The 21,482-nt window shown below is 38.8% G+C and overlaps 3 protein-coding genes across 3 annotated transcripts; 1 reads left to right on the top strand and 2 right to left on the bottom strand.

Moving 5' to 3' along the window:
- Window positions 1-7,426: 7,426 nt before the first annotated feature.
- On the bottom strand, window positions 7,427-14,008 carry LOC101736879 (lysozyme 2). The gene is made up of 5 exons (XM_012688486.4): window positions 13,833-14,008; window positions 12,980-13,081; window positions 10,447-10,626; window positions 8,826-8,899; window positions 7,427-7,619 (listed from the first exon to the last, which is right to left on the bottom strand). The coding sequence occupies exons 2-5, from the start codon at window positions 13,053-13,055 to the stop codon at window positions 7,479-7,481; spliced, it is 471 nt and encodes a 156-aa protein (XP_012543940.1). The 5' UTR covers window positions 13,056-13,081; window positions 13,833-14,008; the 3' UTR covers window positions 7,427-7,478.
- A 2,807-nt stretch (window positions 14,009-16,815) lies between these two features.
- Window positions 16,816-19,269, top strand: LOC119630624 (uncharacterized). The gene is made up of 2 exons (XM_038020552.2): window positions 16,816-17,313; window positions 18,425-19,269. Exons 1-2 carry the CDS (start codon window positions 17,100-17,102, stop codon window positions 19,219-19,221), a joined length of 1,011 nt encoding a protein of 336 aa, XP_037876480.1. The 5' UTR covers window positions 16,816-17,099; the 3' UTR covers window positions 19,222-19,269.
- LOC119630620 (uncharacterized) lies at window positions 17,315-19,730 on the bottom strand. The gene is made up of 2 exons (XM_038020546.2): window positions 19,300-19,730; window positions 17,315-18,379 (listed from the first exon to the last, which is right to left on the bottom strand). The coding sequence occupies exons 1-2, from the start codon at window positions 19,599-19,601 to the stop codon at window positions 17,494-17,496; spliced, it is 1,188 nt and encodes a 395-aa protein (XP_037876474.1). The 5' UTR covers window positions 19,602-19,730; the 3' UTR covers window positions 17,315-17,493.
- Between the last annotated feature and the right edge of the window lie 1,752 nt (window positions 19,731-21,482).

A 21,482-nucleotide genomic window follows, 5' to 3' on the forward strand; every position in this document is an offset into this window, starting at 1 on the left:
GCCAAATCGGTCTAGCTGTTCTCGGGTTTTAGCGAGACTAACGAACAGCAATTCACTTTTATATATATACATAGATAGAAGATTTACGTGTTTACATTGCGGATTCATAATCCGTCTATTGTTGGCTTGAATGAAAACATTGTATTCTTAGTGTGAACCGAGAACTGGAGTGTCTCAGGAAGTATGCTTGAAAATTCTCACGGCGAAGAAAAACTGTTTGTGATTGAAATCTTACATAATTTACGATATCCATGTGGGTTTTTTTATTTGATTTGGGCCATTAAAACGGCTGGTTGTTTCACACAAAGTTAATTTTTATAGCGCCTTTATTACAAAGGAGGTAAAATTGTATGTATCCCCTCTTAAAACTTACAATACGTATGCCGCAGTTGGATCGGATGACTACCTTCATTCCACCTTGAGCTTAAAAGAAAACTATTTAGTAAACATAAATAACATAACAAACATTTAGTGGTGGTAGGACCTCTTGTGAGTTCGCACGAGTAGGTACCACCACCTATTTCTGCCGTGAAGCCGTAATGCGTTTCGGTTTGAAGGGTGGGGCAGCCGTTGTAATTATACTGTGACCTTAGAACTCATCTCAAGGTGGGTGGCGCATTTACGTTGTAGATGTCCATGGGCTCCAGTAACCACTTAACGCGAGGTGGGCTGTGAGCTCGTCCACCCATCTAAGCAATAAAAAAAACATTTGAATATTATGCTGAAACTCGTTAACAACGTTATTATATATTACGAGCGTCTAATCTGAGAAGATACGTTCGATCTAACATCCTATGAGCATTAAATGTACCTCTACCATAATGTAATAATATAATATATGCAAATGATAATCTAAAAATGAAAAGCATAAGTACGCAGAATGATTATGAGGAAAAATCACGCATTCGTATTCAGGGCACTGTCAAAATTTCAATTATCGTAAAATTACGAAGGAGATTTTGATTGCCATACGGCGTCGGAATTCAGGCCTTTAACAAATAAATATATAATATATATATTTATACGAGAGAGCTATTATACTTAATTTAACAGAGAGAACCGAAGTTCGTCCTTAGACCTTGAGCTTCTAAGCGATCCGTGGGAATGGGATTGTAGGAGACAGCAGTAGCGACCAAAGCTAGAGAGTGGTATGCACGAATAAGGCAGTGATCCGACCAATCCAGTGGATGTTAACCACCAGACTGTCTCCAGCTAGGTGAGTGGTCAGCATATGATCTAACAAAGAAAGCTCATGCCCCTCAATATTTGGGACACGGGTGGGCTGTGTCACTGACTTGGAGAGGCCTTAGGCGAAGGCCGAATCGCAGGCAGCTCGACGGGTTACGTGAGAAGCTGACATAAGGCATGAGAGGGCCCCTAGTGCATCTTGCGTTCGATTGCCCGAAACCACTTCGTTCTCAGACTCCGACACAATGAGTGCACGACAGGATTATACACCGGTTTGCAAGACAGCTTCCCGGAGCAGAGTTTAGTAGTTACACTCAGGTTTAGGTCCCCATACTGACCGGCAGGTGGTGGCGGAGTCCGTTCCACTGGGACTCCGTATAGCCAAGTCAATCAGTCAGTTTTTGCGGGTTTGCACTTACGTTTGGTCAGAAATAATTAAGATTCACCCCCAACAAGCAAAAGGAAAGGGATAGGAATATAACTCAGTCTCCAATCTATACGCGGCTATTTTGCGGCGGACTCTAGTTGAATGGTGGTCGTCAGCCAATAGGTACGCCTACCACCGATTATATTTTCGGTTCCCATGTGGTGTCACCCGTGTCACCCAGGAGTCACTCGTATGGTATCGCAGGTTAAACCAAAGATAGTAGCACCAAACCCCCCATACCAAATTGAGAGTATCTTTATAAAGAAAGCATTGTTTAAATTATATAGTCTGAATTTCTCGCGAGTGAAGTTACCCCGAAAACCAGTAGGGTTATAATTCAATAAAAATTACCTCTGAATAACAGGATTATGGCAATAGATGTTCACGTAATGACACTTACCTTTTCAAATCCAAAATGAATTATGACATTATTATACGTTTTAGTTTTATAAGACCGAATATTTAATAAAATTTTATTCTACTTCGCAAAATGGTCACAGTGAAATTTAATAGCGTGATATAACGTGATATAACAATAAGCACTAAAAATTACTCTCGAGCGCCGATTATATTCATTGTAATTTACTGAATTGCTGTGTAGCATGATCCCAGGTAAATAGTTTATGTTGGCACAAACTTTAACCTTTTATAGTAAGTACCCGACAATAAAGCATTGCGTATATAAGAGCTACGCCAAAAACTTCAATATTATCCAAAAAAATTTACTTTTATTAACTGAACTTTTTTTGCGTTTAGCTTTTTTTTTTGGTCAGGAGGAAATCGCCGGACTTCCGCCCTCCACTGGAGATGGCGGGCGGGGTATGTCGGAGTCGAACCGACTAAAACCTCTTGTCGCTCAACAACCAACGTCCAAACCTCGCATGAGACAGAACTCATGAAAAGGCAAAGGGGAAAAGTGAAGTGTTTAGTGTGGAGCACATCTCTCCCATCACCCTCCCCCTCGGTACGCCAGACTGGCGGTCGTCAGCGCCACGACCACCAGCCCTCTCGGTCGGCTTACGTTTAGCTTATTCCATTAAAAGAAAGATAGATAGAATTAACTTGTACGACTAGGTACTTTGCAGTCTTCGTAAAATGAAATGTGAATGAAATCGACCGACAATGTTTGGAATGAAAGTGCGTTTCTATATTTTGTGGCGACTCGAAAAACGAACTGGCTCGACAAATCAAAATATCTTTGGATAGTTCTCGAAATTTCTAGTACATTTTATTCGCGCACGTAACTTAAGCGGCAATCGCGTTTTAATATTTTCCGGCCAGTTTCTTAAACTCCCACACTGCTTAGTTTTTGAAGCGGTCGGTATTAAGAAATATACTATCACGTAGGCTGTGTTATCATGCCATTTGTAAGGCAATATAATATCCAAACCAGAACACAGTGTGGTTTATACCGAAGCCAATGCAGTACAGTGAGTCAGTGAGGTCACCCGACCACTCGTATAACTCAATGTTGATTATGCGGTTAGCTCCGTGTTAACTTTGCACCAAGATTTATGTCTGTAATGTTTTGTTTCAATGACACATTGTTACCAACTTGAGCGGCTAATTAGCTTCTTACACAACTGAAACTTTAAATCTCTTCAAAAAATTATCTATTTAAATTAATACATGAAGCAAAAACTTTGTACCCATTTTTACGAAAATTGCGCGGACGGAGCGGTATGAAATTTCCCACACTTATGGAGAATATAAAGGAGTGAAGATATTTTTTTTAAATTATGTATAAAAATTAATTAAATCAATAAGAAAATACATTACACACACTACCATGTATTTGACACACACTCACGCATATAGGTATATACTCTTTTGTTTATTGTCAAACTTTTGTTATTATTTAAAGTCTGTGGTCAGTGTTTAATATTATTTCTCTATACTGTAGTCTGGGCGAAATCTGTGATTACAAAAGTATATTATATATATATATATATATATATAGCTAGTCTTTGACAATAGAACCATAATAATGTTCAAACTTATAATTTCAATTAATTACAGTCGACCACTTGTGAGTCCGCCCGGGTAGGTACCACCACCCTGCCTATTTCTGCCGTGAAACAGTGATGCGTTTCGGTTTGAAGGGTCTGGCAGACGTTGAACTATAGTGAGACCTTAGAACTTAGATCTCAAGGTGGGTGGCGCATTTACCTTGTAGATGTCTATGGGCTCCAGTAACCACTTAACACCAGGTGGGCTGTGAGCTCGTCCACCCATGTAACCAATAAAAATTTAAAAAAACAGTCCAGTGGATGTCGACCACTACACTATCTCCGGCTGGGTGAGTGGTCAGCAGATGATCTAACAAAGAAGGGTCCTGTCCCTCAATATTTGGGACACGGGTGGGCTGTGTCACTAACTTGGAGAGGCCTTAGGCCAAAGCCGAATCGGAGGCAGCTCGACGGGTTACGTGAGAAGCTGACATAGGGTATGAAAGGGCCCCTAATGCATCTTGCGTTCGATTGCCTGAAACCACTTCGTTCTCCGACTCCGACACGATGAGCGCACGACAGGATTTTACATTGGTTGGCAAGACAGCTTAGCGGAGCAGAGTTTAGTAGTTACACTCAGGTTCAGGTCCCCCTACTGACCGAAGAAAAAAAAAATAAAGAAAAAAAATTTGGCCGACTTCCATTGGTGTGAAAAACAACTTTATTACTTTTGGCCGAATTTAATCCTGGTGAGGTCTGAATTAAATTCTAAAGTTCCCCGTCAGCCTTTGGCGAGTACAACGAGAGCTACATGAATACCGCAACGGCAGCTTGTTTTGTATTTCAGTGTCGGTTCGCCTTCATTATATTTGGGCACGTCCTCCCTCTGAATATTCAACGCGTCCTCCTGCGTCTTTGTCGTCCCCAAATGTGCATCTCAGATATTACAGCTACCAGCAGTACAACAGAACCACAATGTTTCTGAATAAAAATCGTATACAATCTTTCGTTGATGTTTGGCACAAAAATTTAGGAATAAGAAATTTCCAATTAAGTTGTATGAATGTAATAATAGTTTTAAACTAGCGACCTGCCCTCGTTTCGCTTAGGAAACATTAAATTTTATTATTGATAGCTGAGTCCCGCGATGTTACCCGCGGCTATTGTCGTACCGCGGGTGACGCCGCAGGGTGAAGCTAGTCTAAAAAAAGTAGCCTAAGTTACTTCTTATATCATCAGCTACCTATCAGTGAAAGTGTCGTCAAAATCGGTCTAGCTGTTCCAGAGATTACCGGAACAAACAGAGAGACAGACAGATAAAAATGGTATAAAGTGTTATTTTTATGTATATATATTTATATGCCATGCATGTAATAAAAAGCGGTTATTTCAATATTATAAACAGACACTCCAATTTCATTTACATGTATAGATAATTTTCATAGTACAATAGTCGAGGGTTGAAAAGCTATTTGGTTTAAGCGACATTTCGCTTAATCCGCGACATTTATCTTTGTAACTAAAGGTCCGTTTTATTTGGTATTAGCATCAACAGTTCAACGTTTGTAATTGAACTTTAATTAAGCTTACTCCATTCATATATCTGAAGAAGATTTTTTAATGATATTTTATCCAAATTTTAAACTTTAAATGGCTCTCCTGTAAATTTGCAAAAATGTAGCTTAAGCCAAATAGCCGTGAAAATTTTACTTTTTTTTATATGATTTCTGGTGGCCCGAAGGCCTTTCCAGTTTCACCAGGACAGGTGGGCGTGCAAAGCTCATCCAGGAGGGGTGGGATTTGCTAAGAGCTACCCGAGCGCCTCTGAAGAAGATCTAACAACTCAAGAGTTGCTGCTTCGCGAATCTACTACCGAATCGGAATCGCGACCCGCTGAGAAGATCCGGCGAGAAACTCAGCGGGCTGATGCATGGGTTAGGTTGCACGTCGAACTCTTTGCAGAGTTCGACGAGTACGGTTACCCGGATCCCTAAGCCTGCTCCTAATGTTAGAACTGAAGGTATCTAATGCAAGAGTTATTGGATCTGATGGATCCGTAAGGACGTGTCTAGGGCGATGAGAGTGACTTGCTCCTGCCTGATGAGGATTCGGGGAGTAGTCAGCGGCGGCAACGATAAGGCGATTATCATGACGAAAATTTTACTCCGCGATATGGTGCCATCGATAGAGTTTGGTAATGGATGACCTCGAAAGGTACGCTACGGAATCTTTGATCTCAAGTTTGGGCTAGCTAACCGCCTATTTCTGTTTTTGCAATTTCTTTTACAGACTGATGCTTTAACGATATTTTCTCCTTCTATTTATTTTATCTTTTGGATATTTGAAGAGATAATTTGATGGATACATTCAGTTACATCATTACCTGTACATCTGTACATATAAATAAAATTACAGTGTCTGTTTGTAGTATTGAAATAACCGCTTTTCACTTCATGCATATGAATATATATACGGTACATACACCAAAATAGCATTTTTTACAATTTTTGTTTGTCTGTCGGTCTGTTTGTTCCGGTTAATCTCTGGAACGGCTGGATCGATTTTGATGAGACTTTCACTGATAGGTAGCTGATGATATAAGGAGTAACTTAAGCTACTTTTTAGACTAGCTTCGCCCCATGGCGTCACCCGCCGGTATTTGTCGTACCGCGCGCAACATGGCGGGCTTCGCCTATTCAATAATAAAGTTTAATGTTTCCGAAGCGAAGCGAAGGCGGGTCGGTAGTGTACAATAAGATTAGCATATTTCCGCTTTATCATTGCTCGTTTTGGTATGTTCATGATTAGTGTCACTCTCACTATACGTTGAGTGTAACACGTATCTCCATGTGTTTGGATTCACAGCGAAAAGAAACTAGTCATCGTCAAATCTCCTGTTATCAAGTGGACTAGTGCTGATGTTAATTCTTAACTCAATGCAGCCAAGCTTTAAGGACAGCGTATATTCCACGGAATAGATAAATAAGGTTATTTATCTATTCCGTGGTATATTCCAATTAACTTTTTTCTTTCTTTGGAATTTATGTACGTTGCTTCTTCTCTGTAAAAAAGCTAGACAAGTTTTATACACGTCTGGCATTTGCGGTAGTATTAATGAGTATATATATTATCTAGCGACTCAGTTTTACGATTAATTAGGCAATAAATTATGTTAAGCGTCGAATTAAAATTTAAATGTATTTTTTGTTTGCTGACGAATAAACCGAAAGAGACATAAAATGCTGGTTGGCTGGATGGTTTTTATGTGTCTTTTATTCATATAGGTATGATTTATATCAAAGCGTTATTCTAGAAGCTATGACTTTATGTTTCGGGTGAATTATAGAAAAAGTATTAGGTCGTGTTTGTGAAAGTATGATCGTTTGTAAACTGTCGATGTCGCCCTAAACACGTCATTACGGATCCTCTCGATCCATTAACGGTGCTTTTAGGTACCTACTTCAAGCACCGATCACCGCCCTCGCTGAACCCGTCGCTTGCGATGAAGGGCTCGACGAGTAAATTAACCCATAGACACAGCCCACAGAGCTTCTCGCCAAATCTTCTCAGTGGGTCGCGTTTCCGATCCGGTGATAGATTCTGCGAAGCACTGCTCTTGCTAGGGCCAGTGTTTGCAACACTCTCGGTTTGAGCCCCGTGAGCTCACCTACACGTCAAGGCGAATCTGAAATAGCCTTGAGAGGCTATCAGAATAGGTAGAAAAAAATATATTGTTTTACTGTATAATGGTTCGTCACCCTAACTAGCATACTGTTGAATCCAGTATTCAGGATCTGATTGTATTTACTCTCGTCTCCGATGCGTGCTCCCATTAGTAGATGAAGGTTAAGAAAATATTCAATTATTGATTTAAATTTTTTTACTTGCAAATCACTTGATTATCACTTGGTTAATTATAAAGTGCACTCTTCGTAGCGCAGAAGCCACCGTCGTCCGTTGACTGAGCGGTTAAGGGGCTTGGTGCAACCGTACCCACCGTTACCGTTCACCATCATGTAGTCGAAGCAGTCCGTCACGCCATCACCGTTGCAGTCCTGTGTATCACATATCTAGTAAGAAAGCCATCGGGAAATTGTCTCGAGAGTATTCTAAGCCTTGAGGACCATTGTCGCAATTCAGTAATGTATTGCGATTTGATGGGCCGGAGATTTATCTATCCCCTACTGACTTTGACTGAGTCGGAGGCGTAGTAGCGACTGTGTCTATTGCGCTGAGGGTCGTGGGTTGAATTCGTGTGATGAACAAACAGGTCTGTTTGATATATATATATATTTATTTCTTATTCGGGTGCACGAGCTCACAACCCACCTGGTGTTAAGGGGTTACTGGAGCCCATAGACATCTATAACGTAAAAGCGACACCCACCAAATGATTATTATCTATATATGTGTATGTTGCGTACATTAGTATGTATATATGCCAGTCTCTGGTGCCCATAGTACAGGGAATCCTAATTTGGGGCCGGATGACCGTGCGTGTTTTGTTCCCAGTTATTTATTTGTCGGAGATGGTCATTAGTTTGGTAGCTAAACGAAACGCAGCACGATTACCGAGAGATGGCAGCACGATTGTGGTATCGTCTCTGCTAACTTCGTGCTACGACAGAGCCTAGCCGATGGAGGCCGTAGACTCCATCACATTTACCAACCAGCCTTCTTGAAGAGCGGTGCCTCCGCCCTAAGAAGTGTCATTCCTTTTCATTTGCTAACGTCAAGAGAAGATTTCTAAATTGTTCTAAGACAACCAACGTGATTGGCGTACTCAATGTTTCTCTTAGCTCGATCACCCTATTCGCCCCTATGATGTCTGACGATGGTGTTAATAAATGTGGCTTCTTCGACATATTTATTATTTACTAGCTTGCCCCTCTGCAGCTTGGTTGCGCAGACTAAACTTTTGCTAAAGATTCGGCCAGCCTTAACCACAAAATGCCCACGAAAACAGTTTTATTCAGTTATATACAGTCATAGTTCAGTTATTTTGTTCAAAATATTTACGAAATAAAGACACGCGTGTAAGGCTAACCTGTCAACAGACAGAGAAGGGACAAGTCTTCCCCAACAACTGCGACGTTGGGTTATTCAAGAAAAGAGCATATTCTTACCTGAAGGGTAGGCAACGCATTGGCGTAAACGCTGGTGACCGTGGGCGGCGGTGAATCACTTACCATCAGGTGACCCGTCTTGCTCGTTTGCCACTCGTTGACATAAAAAAAAAAAAAAGTCGATCTATTGCTTACCTTTCCAAACCGTTCTAAATAGCCTTCGATTATTTTCTTTGAGCAATGATAGTTTCTTGCGCAGTCTTCCCAGGCTGTAACAAAAAAAGTGTAAACGCAAATAAATGCCCAAATCAAAGATCTGGCTTTAATGTGCATTTGATAATAAAACATACTAGTGGCCCCGCATTAGTCGAAATTAGACTATAATTAATTGAAATTATAAGTTTAAACATTATTATGGTTCTATTGTCGAAAACGATTATATCTAATTCGATAATATGATCACAGTATTCGCCAAAACTGCACTATAAATAAATAATATTTAAGACAAACAATATTAATCTACTAGAGGTCCCGCAGTAGTCGAAATTCGACTATAATTAATTGGAATTGTAAGCTTGTACACTATTATGATTGTTTATTTTACTTCTATAATCACTAATTTCGCCAAGACTACACTATAAAACTATGAACAAAGACAAACAATATTTAATCTATTCTCAATTTGACAACAGACGTCAAGAACAAAAGTTTGACGAAATAGTAGGTATGCATGCGTGTGTGCGTCAAATACATGGTATGTAGTGTGTGAAATGTTTTCTTTATTGATTTAATGTATTTTTTACGCATTATTTTAAAAAAATATTAGCATTGTGCACTTCTCTATATTCTCTATAAGTGTGGAAAATTTCATACTCCTCCGTCCGCGCAATTTTCGTAAAAAGGGATACAAAGTTTTTGCTTCACGTATTAATATATAGATTCTCAATTCGACCACAGACTTTAAACAATAACAAAACGTTTCCCAATTGACAGTAAACAAAGAGTATATTTTTATGAATGTGTTGTGTCAAATACATGGTAGTGTGTGTAATGCTTTTTTTATTGATTTAATGTGTTTTTTATGCATAATTTAAAAAAAAAATTAGCATTCTGCACTTCTTCTCTATATTCTCTATAAGTATAGGAAATTTCATAATCCTCCGTCAGGTCAATTTTCGTAAAAAGGGGTACAAAGTTTTGTGCTTCACGTATTAATATATAGATTACGTTGTCCTATGAGTTAGGTTTCTTAACTTTCCTTTATCTGTCCATTGTAACCGTTTTGCGGGACAAATGAGTGGCAGGGAGGTACACACTGGTGGTTTCCGGGACCAGGGATATGTGGCCGATGGTGTTAAAGGCTGACCCCCCTACCTAATGCACTGTTTATCGGGTATAATAGTAATTTTAAAATTTTCGCGTGATCTAGTTTTCTTTTTTTTATTTCTTGTTTAGGTGGGTGGATGAAGTCACGGCCCACCTGATATTAAATGGTTACCGGAACCCATAATAATTTACATCTACAACGTGATTGCCGCCACCTGCCTTGAGATATAAGTTCTATCGCCTCAATATGCAATATACAACGGCTGCATCACCCTTCAAACCGAAACGCATTACTGCTTCACGGCAGAAATAGGTAGCGTGGTGATACCTGCCCGTGCGGACTCACAAGACGTCCTACCACCCGTAATTACGCAAATTATAATTTTGCGGGATTGATTATTGTGCGAGAACTGTTTTTTTTTAAATTGTAACTTTATTTCAATTGGTATGCAATGGAGGGTCAATAAATAAATGAGAGCAACGCCCTCACCATGGCTCCTCTCCGGGGTATCTTCGGAGTGCACAACCTTTCCTGCATCCACCCAATACACCTTGGATATATTAAATGGTCCACAGTATCCTCCAGTACAGTCGTGTGCAAGATTACATTTTGTGGATACGTAGCAGAGGCATCTGAAGCAGCTCTCCGACAAATTTGAAATGAAAACTCCTGAAAAAGAAGAAGTGAGAGAATGAGAAGGGGAATTTTTTCCAGCGCCGATCGTCAGACCCCCTAACAACTTCTGAAAAAAAAAATAGTTAAAAAAAAGTAACAAAATACGCTTTTGTAGAAAATCCAACTAAATATTAGAAAACAAATTTTAATAAATTTGAACTAAAAAATATTTGAAAATTTTATTTATTTTTAATTTTTTAGTTGAATTTCAATTTTCTTTAAATATTGAATTGTCATCGATCCTTAATAAGTATACCAAATTTCGAGTTAATCCGACATTTTGAAGGGGGTCAAAATCATGTTCAAAGATTCCGTTACAAACATTCATACGTCTGAAGCTAAGAAAAGCGTATTAATAAGATCTGTTGACGTATAGAGAAGTAAAGGGATTTTAAATATTTCAGACCAATAGATAGCTGGGCCGATGCTCTAATATTGTCGACCATGAACGACAGTGACCGTTCACCATCAGGGTATGTGCCGTGGCAATATAAAATAGTTATTCCTACGTTGCGTCATGTTTTTTTCTACCTTCAATAACATAAGAATTCGTGTTCAACTTTATTTTTTTAATAGCCGCAAATGTAACTTTTTTTTATTGCTTAGATGGGTTGACGATCTCACAACCCACCTGGTGTTAAGTGGTTACTGGAGCCCATAGACATCTACAATGTAAATGCGCCACCCACCTTGAGACATAAGTTCTAAGGTACAACGGCACCCTTCAAATCGAAACGCATTACTACTTCACGGCAGAAATAGTCGGGGTGGTGGTACCTAGCCGCGCGGACTCACAAGAGGTTCCTACCACTAGTACAAGACATATGTCCGTTATCGCCTCACATACGCTGCTGAGGCCTGGTATCACCTGTTGTCGCCGTCCCAGCGATCTAGGTTGCAGGCCCAGCAGAGTTTTCCCCTCCGTACTATCGTCGGGGTCGGGCGGTACGTCAGTAATGACGTTCAATCGCCCGGGACCTAGGTGCGGTGTGGAGTCGCTCAGGGAGTTTGTGACTAGGCTTGCTCGTGCCCCCGACGATCGTTTAGAGATATATATCTTCACCGGCTGTGAGGCCGGAGAGGAGCGCTTCCCTCGGAGTTGGGTTTCACCAGTCTCTAGTCTCACACCTCTTGCCCGCTTGGCGGATCCCCCGTCTGTGGACCGCGGTTGCCCCTCGTAGGTGCAACCTCTTTCCCTTAGGGACATTAGTGCCCAAAATCACAATACATTCCGGGTACCCGCCTGCGGGATTCGAACACCGTTGCATCGCTATACGAATGCACCGGACGTCTTATCCTTTAGGCCACGACGACTATATAATGTGTTATATAGTCTATCTAATGTGTTAAGGGAAAATATCTGACACGATTGTAACTCGCTTTTAAGCGCGAAAGAGATCAGGTCACGACCTTGTGATGCGAAGACATTGGAGATCGCAACCTGAATACCATTCCGACCACCACAAGACAGAAGATCAAACTACCTACTCTACTGTCAAAAATAACATTAAACTCAATGCTTCGTGTTAGCTATCGGTGTGATGGTATCTATACTTATATATGCAGGCTCACAATACAACCTTGTAAAATAATAATTATCCCTTACATAACATCGTGCAATAAAAATCAAACCCGCATAATTATAATCTGCGTAATTACTGGTGGTAGGACCTCTTGTGACTCCGCACGGGTAGTTACCACCGCCCTGCGTATTTCTGCCATGAAGCAGTAATGCGTTCCAGCAGCCGAACGAAGCGGGCTTTTACATATGTGAATAAAAATTGAACACAGAGAAACAGAAAGAACACAGAAAGATGAACCCGTTAGTTCTATGATGTGGGGTTAATCCACAAGCTTCGGCCAGAAGTCGTCATACTAATTACTGTGCTACCGATTCATTCAATTGGTTTTATTTAATCAAGTTCTTCTTCTTCTTCTTTAATTTTTGGCTCCGGCACGGTTTGCGCATTAGCCAGCGTCAAGTAATAAGATTTTTATAATTCGCTGTTTTTATTATTTACAGTTAATGAATAATTAAAAAACGAAGGAAACCCAAATTAATCAACTCAGATGAAATTATATGAAATGAGATGAGATGAAATATAATATCAGTAAAATGATGGTCATTTACTTAGACTTTTTCACTAAACTTTTTGGAAGATCCCGAGAAGCTACTTTGTTTTATTTTCCCACAATTGTGCACTTTCAAATATATTAAACAGTTCATAAATTACCGTTATTACACATATTTAAACCTGAAGAAACGCTAAATAGACAAAATAAAACAATTCACACAACTTCGCTTTTCGCGTTCCCGCCAAAAAGTCCATTTAATCAAGTTATTTACCTCCTGAACCGGTTATCCAAAACACGAAGACTGCAACGAAACAAGCAGGAAATACTAACGATCTCGTAACAAACATTTCTATGTTTGTATGTACAACAGGCTCTGTGAAATGCCAATGATAAATTAATTAATATAATATAGATAAATAAAAATAAATATTTAATAACAATCACACCACGTTAACTGGTCCCGTGATAAGTTCGTAAAGAACTTGTGTTACAAGTACCAGATAACGGAAATAAATATAATATTTTTATTATACACATACATATATTTAATATACACCCATAACCCTGGAAAGACGTTTATATTTATCATACAAATATCTTCGGTTGGCGGGATTCGAACCCGCGACCCCCTTGTGTAGTGACCATGTCACTAACCACTACACCAGACGGCCGTTAATTAGTTAACAGTCGCCATTTGTTCGCTTTGCTCTAAACGATACCAATTTTAATTGAGTATATTTTATGAATACTCAATTTTAGTGGTCACATTTGATCAGTCATGGGTTAAGAAAATCATCTGAAGACCTGTTAAGTGCGTCTTTCAATTAAAAGACTGGACGTGCAGGAATCGAACACCAGGAAAATCGTTTTGCTTCACACGAGTATCTATGGCGCTTTTTCCGCCTTATTATTGAACGAGTTTTTGACTCTCCTGGCTTAGCTATGTTTTTCGTTTTAAGAACATACTCTTGCATAGGATGAGCAGTTTGTAAAAAAGGCCAAAGTAACACTATAAGACTTCTTCTATATCGTTCCCTCACTACTGAGGATCGCGACCATACGTGACGTTCTTCCACTGTGTTCGATCATGGGTGGCATGGACTAAACGCTTTTAAAACACTCACCTTCTAAAAAACACAATTTATCTCACAATTTTATAAATATTAATTAATGTATTCCAACACAAAACTGTTTGAGCTAAACGCAAGATCGGCACTGTTGTTATACATATTTTTAAGCGTCAAAGAAAAAATAAACATGTTTGTAGTTGGACTTAAAGAAATCAGGCGTTAAATGAAATGTCCGATAAAAATGTTTTCATATCATTTTAAAATTATTCATGTAATTATTTCAGTTAAGTATAGGTTAGGAAATGATGTTTTTTTTTCTTTTTAACCTACCTAGCTGAGAGCCTTGAGAGGCTATTTCAGCGTAACTTTTTGAGTAGTTGTGTAGTGAGTGAGAGCGAGTTTGAGCTCACGGGGCTCAAACCTGACGACGTTGCTAACACGAACCCTAGCAAGAGCCGTGATTCGCAGAATCTACCACCGGATCGGAAACGCGACCCACTGAGAAGATCCGGCGAGAAACTCAGTGGGCTGTGTCTGAGGGTTAATATAATTATCGAGCCCTTCGTCGCAAGCGAGGGGTTCGACGAGAACTATGACCGGTGCTTGAGGTACCTAAAAGCACCGTTAGTGGATCGGGAGGATCCGAGATGACGTGTTTGGGGCGACGTCGACTACTTTCCATTATGTCCGCAGGATCGGGAATGTAGTTTCCGGCGGCCACGATGGGAGGGTTCTCGTGTCGTGCCGCTTTATCGAAGTGGAAATGTTGAGAGAAAAACCAAAATATATGGAATAAAAAGAACCGGAGAGGATCGTCAAGGTCGGCGACAAAACTGAATTCGTAGAGAAGGCCAATCCAAGACACAGGAAGGCTCGATGTTGCAGTGGACGGATAATTAATCTGAATGTTGATTGTGTATTTTGAGTTTGCTCGCAATTTGGGATCCGAGAGATCTGTTGCTGCATTGTAATTCGTTAGTTTAATCACGAAATGTGTCAACTTAGTGCCAGATAATTAATAGTCATCTTTTTCTTCGACGGTCTATGTTTTTTTAAGCAGTTAATTTCGATAGAGCAGCCACAGTTAATTAGATCGCACATAAGAGTAGCGTAACAAATACCTACTACTTTTTCTCTTAATATGTTCTCGGGTAGTGACAGTTCTAAATGCTGTTTATAATGAGTCATGACATTAATCGGCATATTGTTTTGAATCCACATGGAACGGCACCGCTTTTGGTATTTGGCTGACTTTGGGTTTATTTTTTTTTTTAAATGCTTACATGAGTGGACAAGATCACAGCCCACCTGGTGTTAAGTGGTTACTGGAATCCATAGACATTTACAACGTAAATGCGCCATACACCTTGAGATATAAGTTCTAAGGTCTCAGTATAGTTACAACGGCTGCCCCACCCTTCAAACCGAAAGCATTACTGCTTCACGGCAGAAATAGGCGGGGCGGTGGTACCCAACCGTGCGGACTTACAAGAGGTCCTATCACCAGTAATTACGCGAATTAGAATTTTGCGGGTTTGATTTTTATTACACGATAGGTGGGTAGGTAGGTAGGTAGGATAGGTATAACAATAAGTGGACTGTGAGCTCGTCCACACATCCAAGCAATAAAAAAAAAGATTAAAAAAAAACGGACTTTATTAAGAGCGACTAGTTTAAGGATTGAGTTGCAACGTTCGCAATTTGAAAATACAAGTTTTTCTGTTTTTTCTTTCTTTTTTTTTTAAGTCGCAGAACCTGTACGGGTATGGGCCATGCGACCTTATGAAGCCTTGGTAATGATAATTTTAAACTACATTCACCTTTGGTCCACGCTAGTCCACCGATACCGGCTTGGGAAGCTACCCAAGCCGGTATCGGTGTGATTTAAGACGTCATTTTTCATAACTGGTTTCTTTATGGCTTAGATGGATGGACGAGCTCACGGCCCAACTGGTGTTAAGTAGTTACTGGACCCCCAAGACATCGTACAACGTAGATGCGCCACCCATTTCATTTTGAGATATGAGTTTTAAGTTCTCAATATAATCACAACGGCTGCCCCGCCCTTCAAACCGAAACGCATTAATGCTTCACGGCCGAAATAGGCAGGATCATGGTACCTATCCGTGCGTACTCACAAGACGTCCTACCACCAGTAATTACGCAAATTATAATTTTGCGGATTGGATTTTATTACACGATGCTTTTCCTTCACCGTGGAAGTCAATTGTGAACATATGTTAAGTACATGTTTCATTAGAAAAATTGATACCCGCCGGCGGGATTCGAACACCGGTGCATCGCTACGTACAAATGCACCGGACGTTTTATCCTCTAGGCCACGACGACTAAAACCAACCAATACTTATATCGTTCGCGCATTAACTTCGATACAGATATAATAGTATTATCTATGGTGGCAGCATTTGACACTCTTTTCTATAATTAGAAAAACTGCTCTCTGGCTTTGTACATTGAAAAAGATAATGTGCATAAAGAAGAACTATTTCAGATTTTGATAAGATACTAAATATTGAAGAAATAGCTTCCAATTGTTGGAGTTTGACTATGTAAGTAATGGCAGGCAACACTTGACACATATAAGGTTACAGTTTTCGAATATTGGAATGTTTATTTAAATGTTTAAAACAGATGATTGTCTTCTCTTCAATGAAGACAATGACTTCTCATCTAGACACGGACAGAGCAACATCTTAGAGTTTTATAAAAATAAAATAATGTAATAGTGTACAAAGTATTTGCAATATCATTAAATTACCCATGAAGTAGACTGTTTTTAAATAGCCCCTCACCTCCAGAACCCCGTCCCCTAAAATGTAACCGTCCAACACCAATGCTATTTCTCTTTACAGGTTAGTAAGTGGCTATAGTAATTCAAATTGTAGAAGTAAGTTGTTTGCAAATAATTCATTTCATAAAATAAAGAATTCTTTACAGAGTAACAATTTGGTTTTCTTTTTGTTTCAATAAACTACATATCACTACATAGTATAAAACAAAGTCGCTTTCTCTGTCCCTATGGCCTAGGCCGCACTACGGTGAAACCGCTGCGGTTATTAACCGTGTGAGTTTATGAAACACGAAAACGAATACAAGCGGCCGCACTTGCGGTTTTTTCCCGCGACTGATTTTAAAACCGCGAAATGTTACAAAATTGTTGCGGAAAAAAACCGCAACAAAATTTGTAATCCATAGAACTAAGTGGGCGCACACGCACTATGCGTTAACCGCGGGCGGTTTTTGGGCTAGTATTCGGCCGACCGCCGCAAAGAATAGTTGTGTTGTCGTCTCGTCACAATTATGTCGTCGACCGAGTCGGAGTCTGTTTCAAATGCAGAGTACGAAAGTTTATCCCAGAAAATCATCGTGGAAGTACAGAAAAGACCAGCTTTATACGATACTACTTTGCGTCAATACAGTGATAGAAATGTGAAAAATAAACTTTGGGAGGAAGTTTATCACAACGTAGTTAATAATTGGATGACACTGTCGGAGGCTGAGAAAAAAAAGAAGGGTAAGTTTTTAAAGAGTATTTATTTATTACAAAGAACTCAAACTAAAAAAGTCGAACCCTTATAACGAAAGCTACTTTAGTTTTGTTACCTATTTTTAAGGAGATGTTGTTTTGAGTTAACAGTGAAAATTCTGTTTTTGGCATTAATTAGTTACTATACTTCTGAGGGTGAGATATCTTTTAAATATTTTCATATTGCCAACTCAACGCGCCCGCAGTAGATGTAAAATAATCAGCAAACAAATTTCTTACATCTATAACGTTATTGCTAGAACGCGTACGAATTGAAGCAATACCCTGCATCTCTGAAACTTGAAACGATTCATTAAGCTGTTTACCGTCATGTTGTCTGACAAAGTTGTGCAATATGCAACAAGCTTTAATAATATGGTCGCAAAAATCTAATTTCACATCTAATGGTCTATGTAAAATACGCCATTTATTTGCCATGATCCCAAATGCACATTCGACAGTCCTTCTGGCATAAGATAATCTATAGTTATAAACTCTTTGTTTTATGGATAAATTTCTATTTGGATATGGCCTCATTAAGTGCTCCATAAGTGGAAAAGCTTCATCGCCTACGAAAACAAACGGTAAAGGTCCGACTTCCTCATAATCAGGTAATGTTGCAGATTCTGGTAAATGCATTTGGTTGTTCAAAAACCTTTTGCCAAAATTTGAGTTTTTAAAAACGCTAGAGTCGCTATTCGATCCATATGCCCCAACATCTATAGCAGTAAAGCAATAGTCTGCATCAGCTATAGCTAATAATATTAAAGAATAATACTTTTTGTAATTGAAGGCTTCTGAACCAGTATTTTCTGGCCTTTCTATTCGTATATGTTTTCCATCTATGGAACCAAGACAATTAGGAAAATGTGTTCTTTCAAAATAAAAATTTGCTATATTTATCCAATCCTCTTCTGTTTTTCCAGGCATATATGTAGGTTGCAAACATATCCACAAACTCTTGCATGTGTGTTCAATTATTTCACTCAGAGTTGTTGTGCCGATCAAATATTCAAAATACAAGGACTTCATACTATTACCACTGGCAAGATACCTGAAAAAACAACATTATATTATTATATTTCTATTTTTGTTACAGGTAGTACAATACAAAAGAAATGGAAGAATATGCGCGACAGTTTTTCTAAAGAATTAGCTATACAGCGTGGTAAATCTGGTCAAGGTGCTATAAAAAAGAAAAAGTACGTTCATTTCGATTCTCTGTTGTTTTTGGTACCATCTTTACAAAAAAGGGAGACTAGCAGTAATATCGAATTTACTTCACAAGATAACCCTGATACGGACTTATCTGAAACCCTTCCACTAACGAATAGTAATCGAACCCCATCCTGTAAGAAGGCTTCCAAAAGCCGAAGTAGCTGTGAAGATTATGAACAAAAATTGTTAAATTTTTTGAATACAAAGGAGAATGCGTGTGAATATGACGAAGATATAAACTTTTCACAAATGATTGTACCAATGTTACGGAAACTTAATGACGATCAGAAACATTTTGCCAAAGTAGAAATTATGAATATTTTGCAAAAAGCCAAATCTTTCTATCCATTCGAAACACCAATTCGTAATCAAAGACCAAGATCACATTTGTCATTCACGCAAACGTCGTCTCCGCAATCATATTATACATATTCCCCATCTCCACCTCCAACCATGCCGATAATGCCACCAGTTTCAACACCAGTACGACAGCTTGTGTCAGGACCTGCAAAACAAACCATCTATTTGCCACTTAATACTCCTGTTCCACCAACATTACAAGCAACCGTGCATTCTCTTCAAGAACTCGAGCAACAAGAACAACAATTACAATATGCACAAAATGAACAAGAAGAGCCTACAGCAGCCAATTATCTGTCGCAATTTCAAGAACAATAATTTTTTTAATTTTTTTTATCAATAAAAATACCTATAAAGTACAATATATATGCATGTGTGTGTAATTTTATTTCTTACCTCAAAGTCACAGACAGACGCTCCTCTGGTGAAATACATTTGCGAAATTTTGTATCCATGAAGGTGATGTATGGACGCACGTTGTGCAAAATTTTATCGAAGCTGGCTACTGACATTCGAAAGTAATTGAAAAATTTCTCTGGATGTTCTCTTAAAATTTTATACTTTTTCTGAAAGAAACCTTTCTCAAATCTACGGCTAGTGAGTGGATGTATCCAATATTTGCGAAATTTTCGTTGACGTCTTTTTTTTCTATTTCTTAGTACCAGAGCAACAATACATACTGCTCTTTTGAAATCCATCTTCAAACTGTGAAAATCACGGGCGGTTTCGCGGTTTATAATCGTAGTGTGTACGTCTCAAGCGGTTTCGCGGTTATAGCGGTTAACCGCTCCCGGGAAAAAACCGTAGTGCGGCCTAGGCCTTAATCTGTCTGTCCCTATGTATGCATCTTTAAAATTACGGAACGGATTTTGATGCGGTTTTTTTTAATAGATAGAGTGATTGAAGAGGAAGGTTTATATGTATAATAACATCCATTAAATAGTGGAGAAATCAATAATAAATTACAATTACCGAAGCGAAGCGAGGGCGGGTCGCTAGTTACATATATACCAAACTGTTTATATTCGTAACATAGTCGTAAAAGCCTTCAGTATTACCTGTATTAAGTAACAGAGGCCATTTATCATTGCTTCCAAGGTACGGGCTGCGAAATAACAGCTGAAATACCTCAGGGTTCAGTAAACGACGGGAAAAACACTTGACTTGATTGTGCTCCGTACATTTTCGTGTAGTTACTTCGATAGGGCACGCGGTTCTACCAGAGGTTAACTTTTTAACGCGGCTAACTCAGTGACGTGCGGAGAGGTCTATGTTCAGACTGCTGATGTGTGATGTGATTTATAAATTAGGCATATATGTTAAATATATCGTTTAAACAAATGTTATTATTAATGATAATCGGAAAAATCTTTGGTTGCTGTAAAAGGGATTCGATTCGCTTCAGGCAAAGATTCTCACGATTAGCAGGCGTGTTTGTTCAGTGTCTGGGTATATAATACTGTTACGTGCTGGGGTTCTGGATAAATAAAAATTGTACCGAAGTATAAATTGTAACTAACTGTATTAGCACTTAGAACACTCAACGAACACTTTAAAATTTTCAATTCACTTCTTCCGCTTCGTTTCAGATGATCCGTTCGCTGTTTCGCTTTGAGTAGTTCCGAATACTAACTCACTTCGTGCCTTCGCTGCAACGTGCAACGCTTTTATAGTCGATACGACATCCCTAGAATTTTCGAGAATATTCCTCACAAGTCGAGTATTTTCGATATTCGTTTCCGCTATCTGACAATAGATGGCGTTGTACTTCTAGAGCGTTCTTGATGTTTTAGTAGTACCTTTGATATTCGTTTCAGCTATTCGGCGATAGATGGCATCAAATTTACCGGCGCAATAATTCTTAAAAATCTTGTTATTTGAACGATTGTAAGTATGAATTTGTGTCTCTGGTTCCAATAGTACAGGAAATTCTTGTTTGAAGCCAAATGAGCGCATGATTCTTTCCGATTTACTAATTATTTATTTAGTATTTTTTCTCAATCTCCACAAATTACTCCTAAATTTACTGTAGTAATAAATCTACTTTTTATCTATTGCCGAGTTGCGAGCTGGGATGTGAATGTTACCATCTTATTCTGCCGCGAAGCCTTCTCAGAATAATCAGTGTCTATGGGCCTCAATCAGATGGGTTTTAGTAAGACTGCTCAACAAACCGAAAAAAATAATAATATAAAATAAAAAATTACATAATCAGCAAAATAAATACAAAATATTCAAATGTTCTTCTCGAGTATTCTAGAACGGTTTCTTTTAATAAATCGCCTTAGAATTAATTCGATAAAGCTTTACGTTTTCGCTACGGAGAAAACAATCGTAATCCTGTGTAGTTAAAGAACATTATTCCAAGTTATTTATTCAGTATAAGGCAATTTGAATCCAGTAGAAAAAAGTCGTTATTTTTTGTGGTCTTTCTCTCATTTCCTTTAATGAGATTTCAGGATTGCTTCTAATGAAGAATCCTATTTCATAATAATTAAGATATCTTGTGAGTTTTAGCTATCAAATTAACATGAGCTTAAAAAATAATAATTAATATCTTATTCAATTTTTTTATTATT

Source organism: Bombyx mori, chromosome 3 (genome assembly GCF_030269925.1).
Source record: "Bombyx mori chromosome 3, ASM3026992v2".
Lineage (NCBI taxonomy): Eukaryota > Metazoa > Arthropoda > Insecta > Lepidoptera > Bombycidae > Bombyx > Bombyx mori.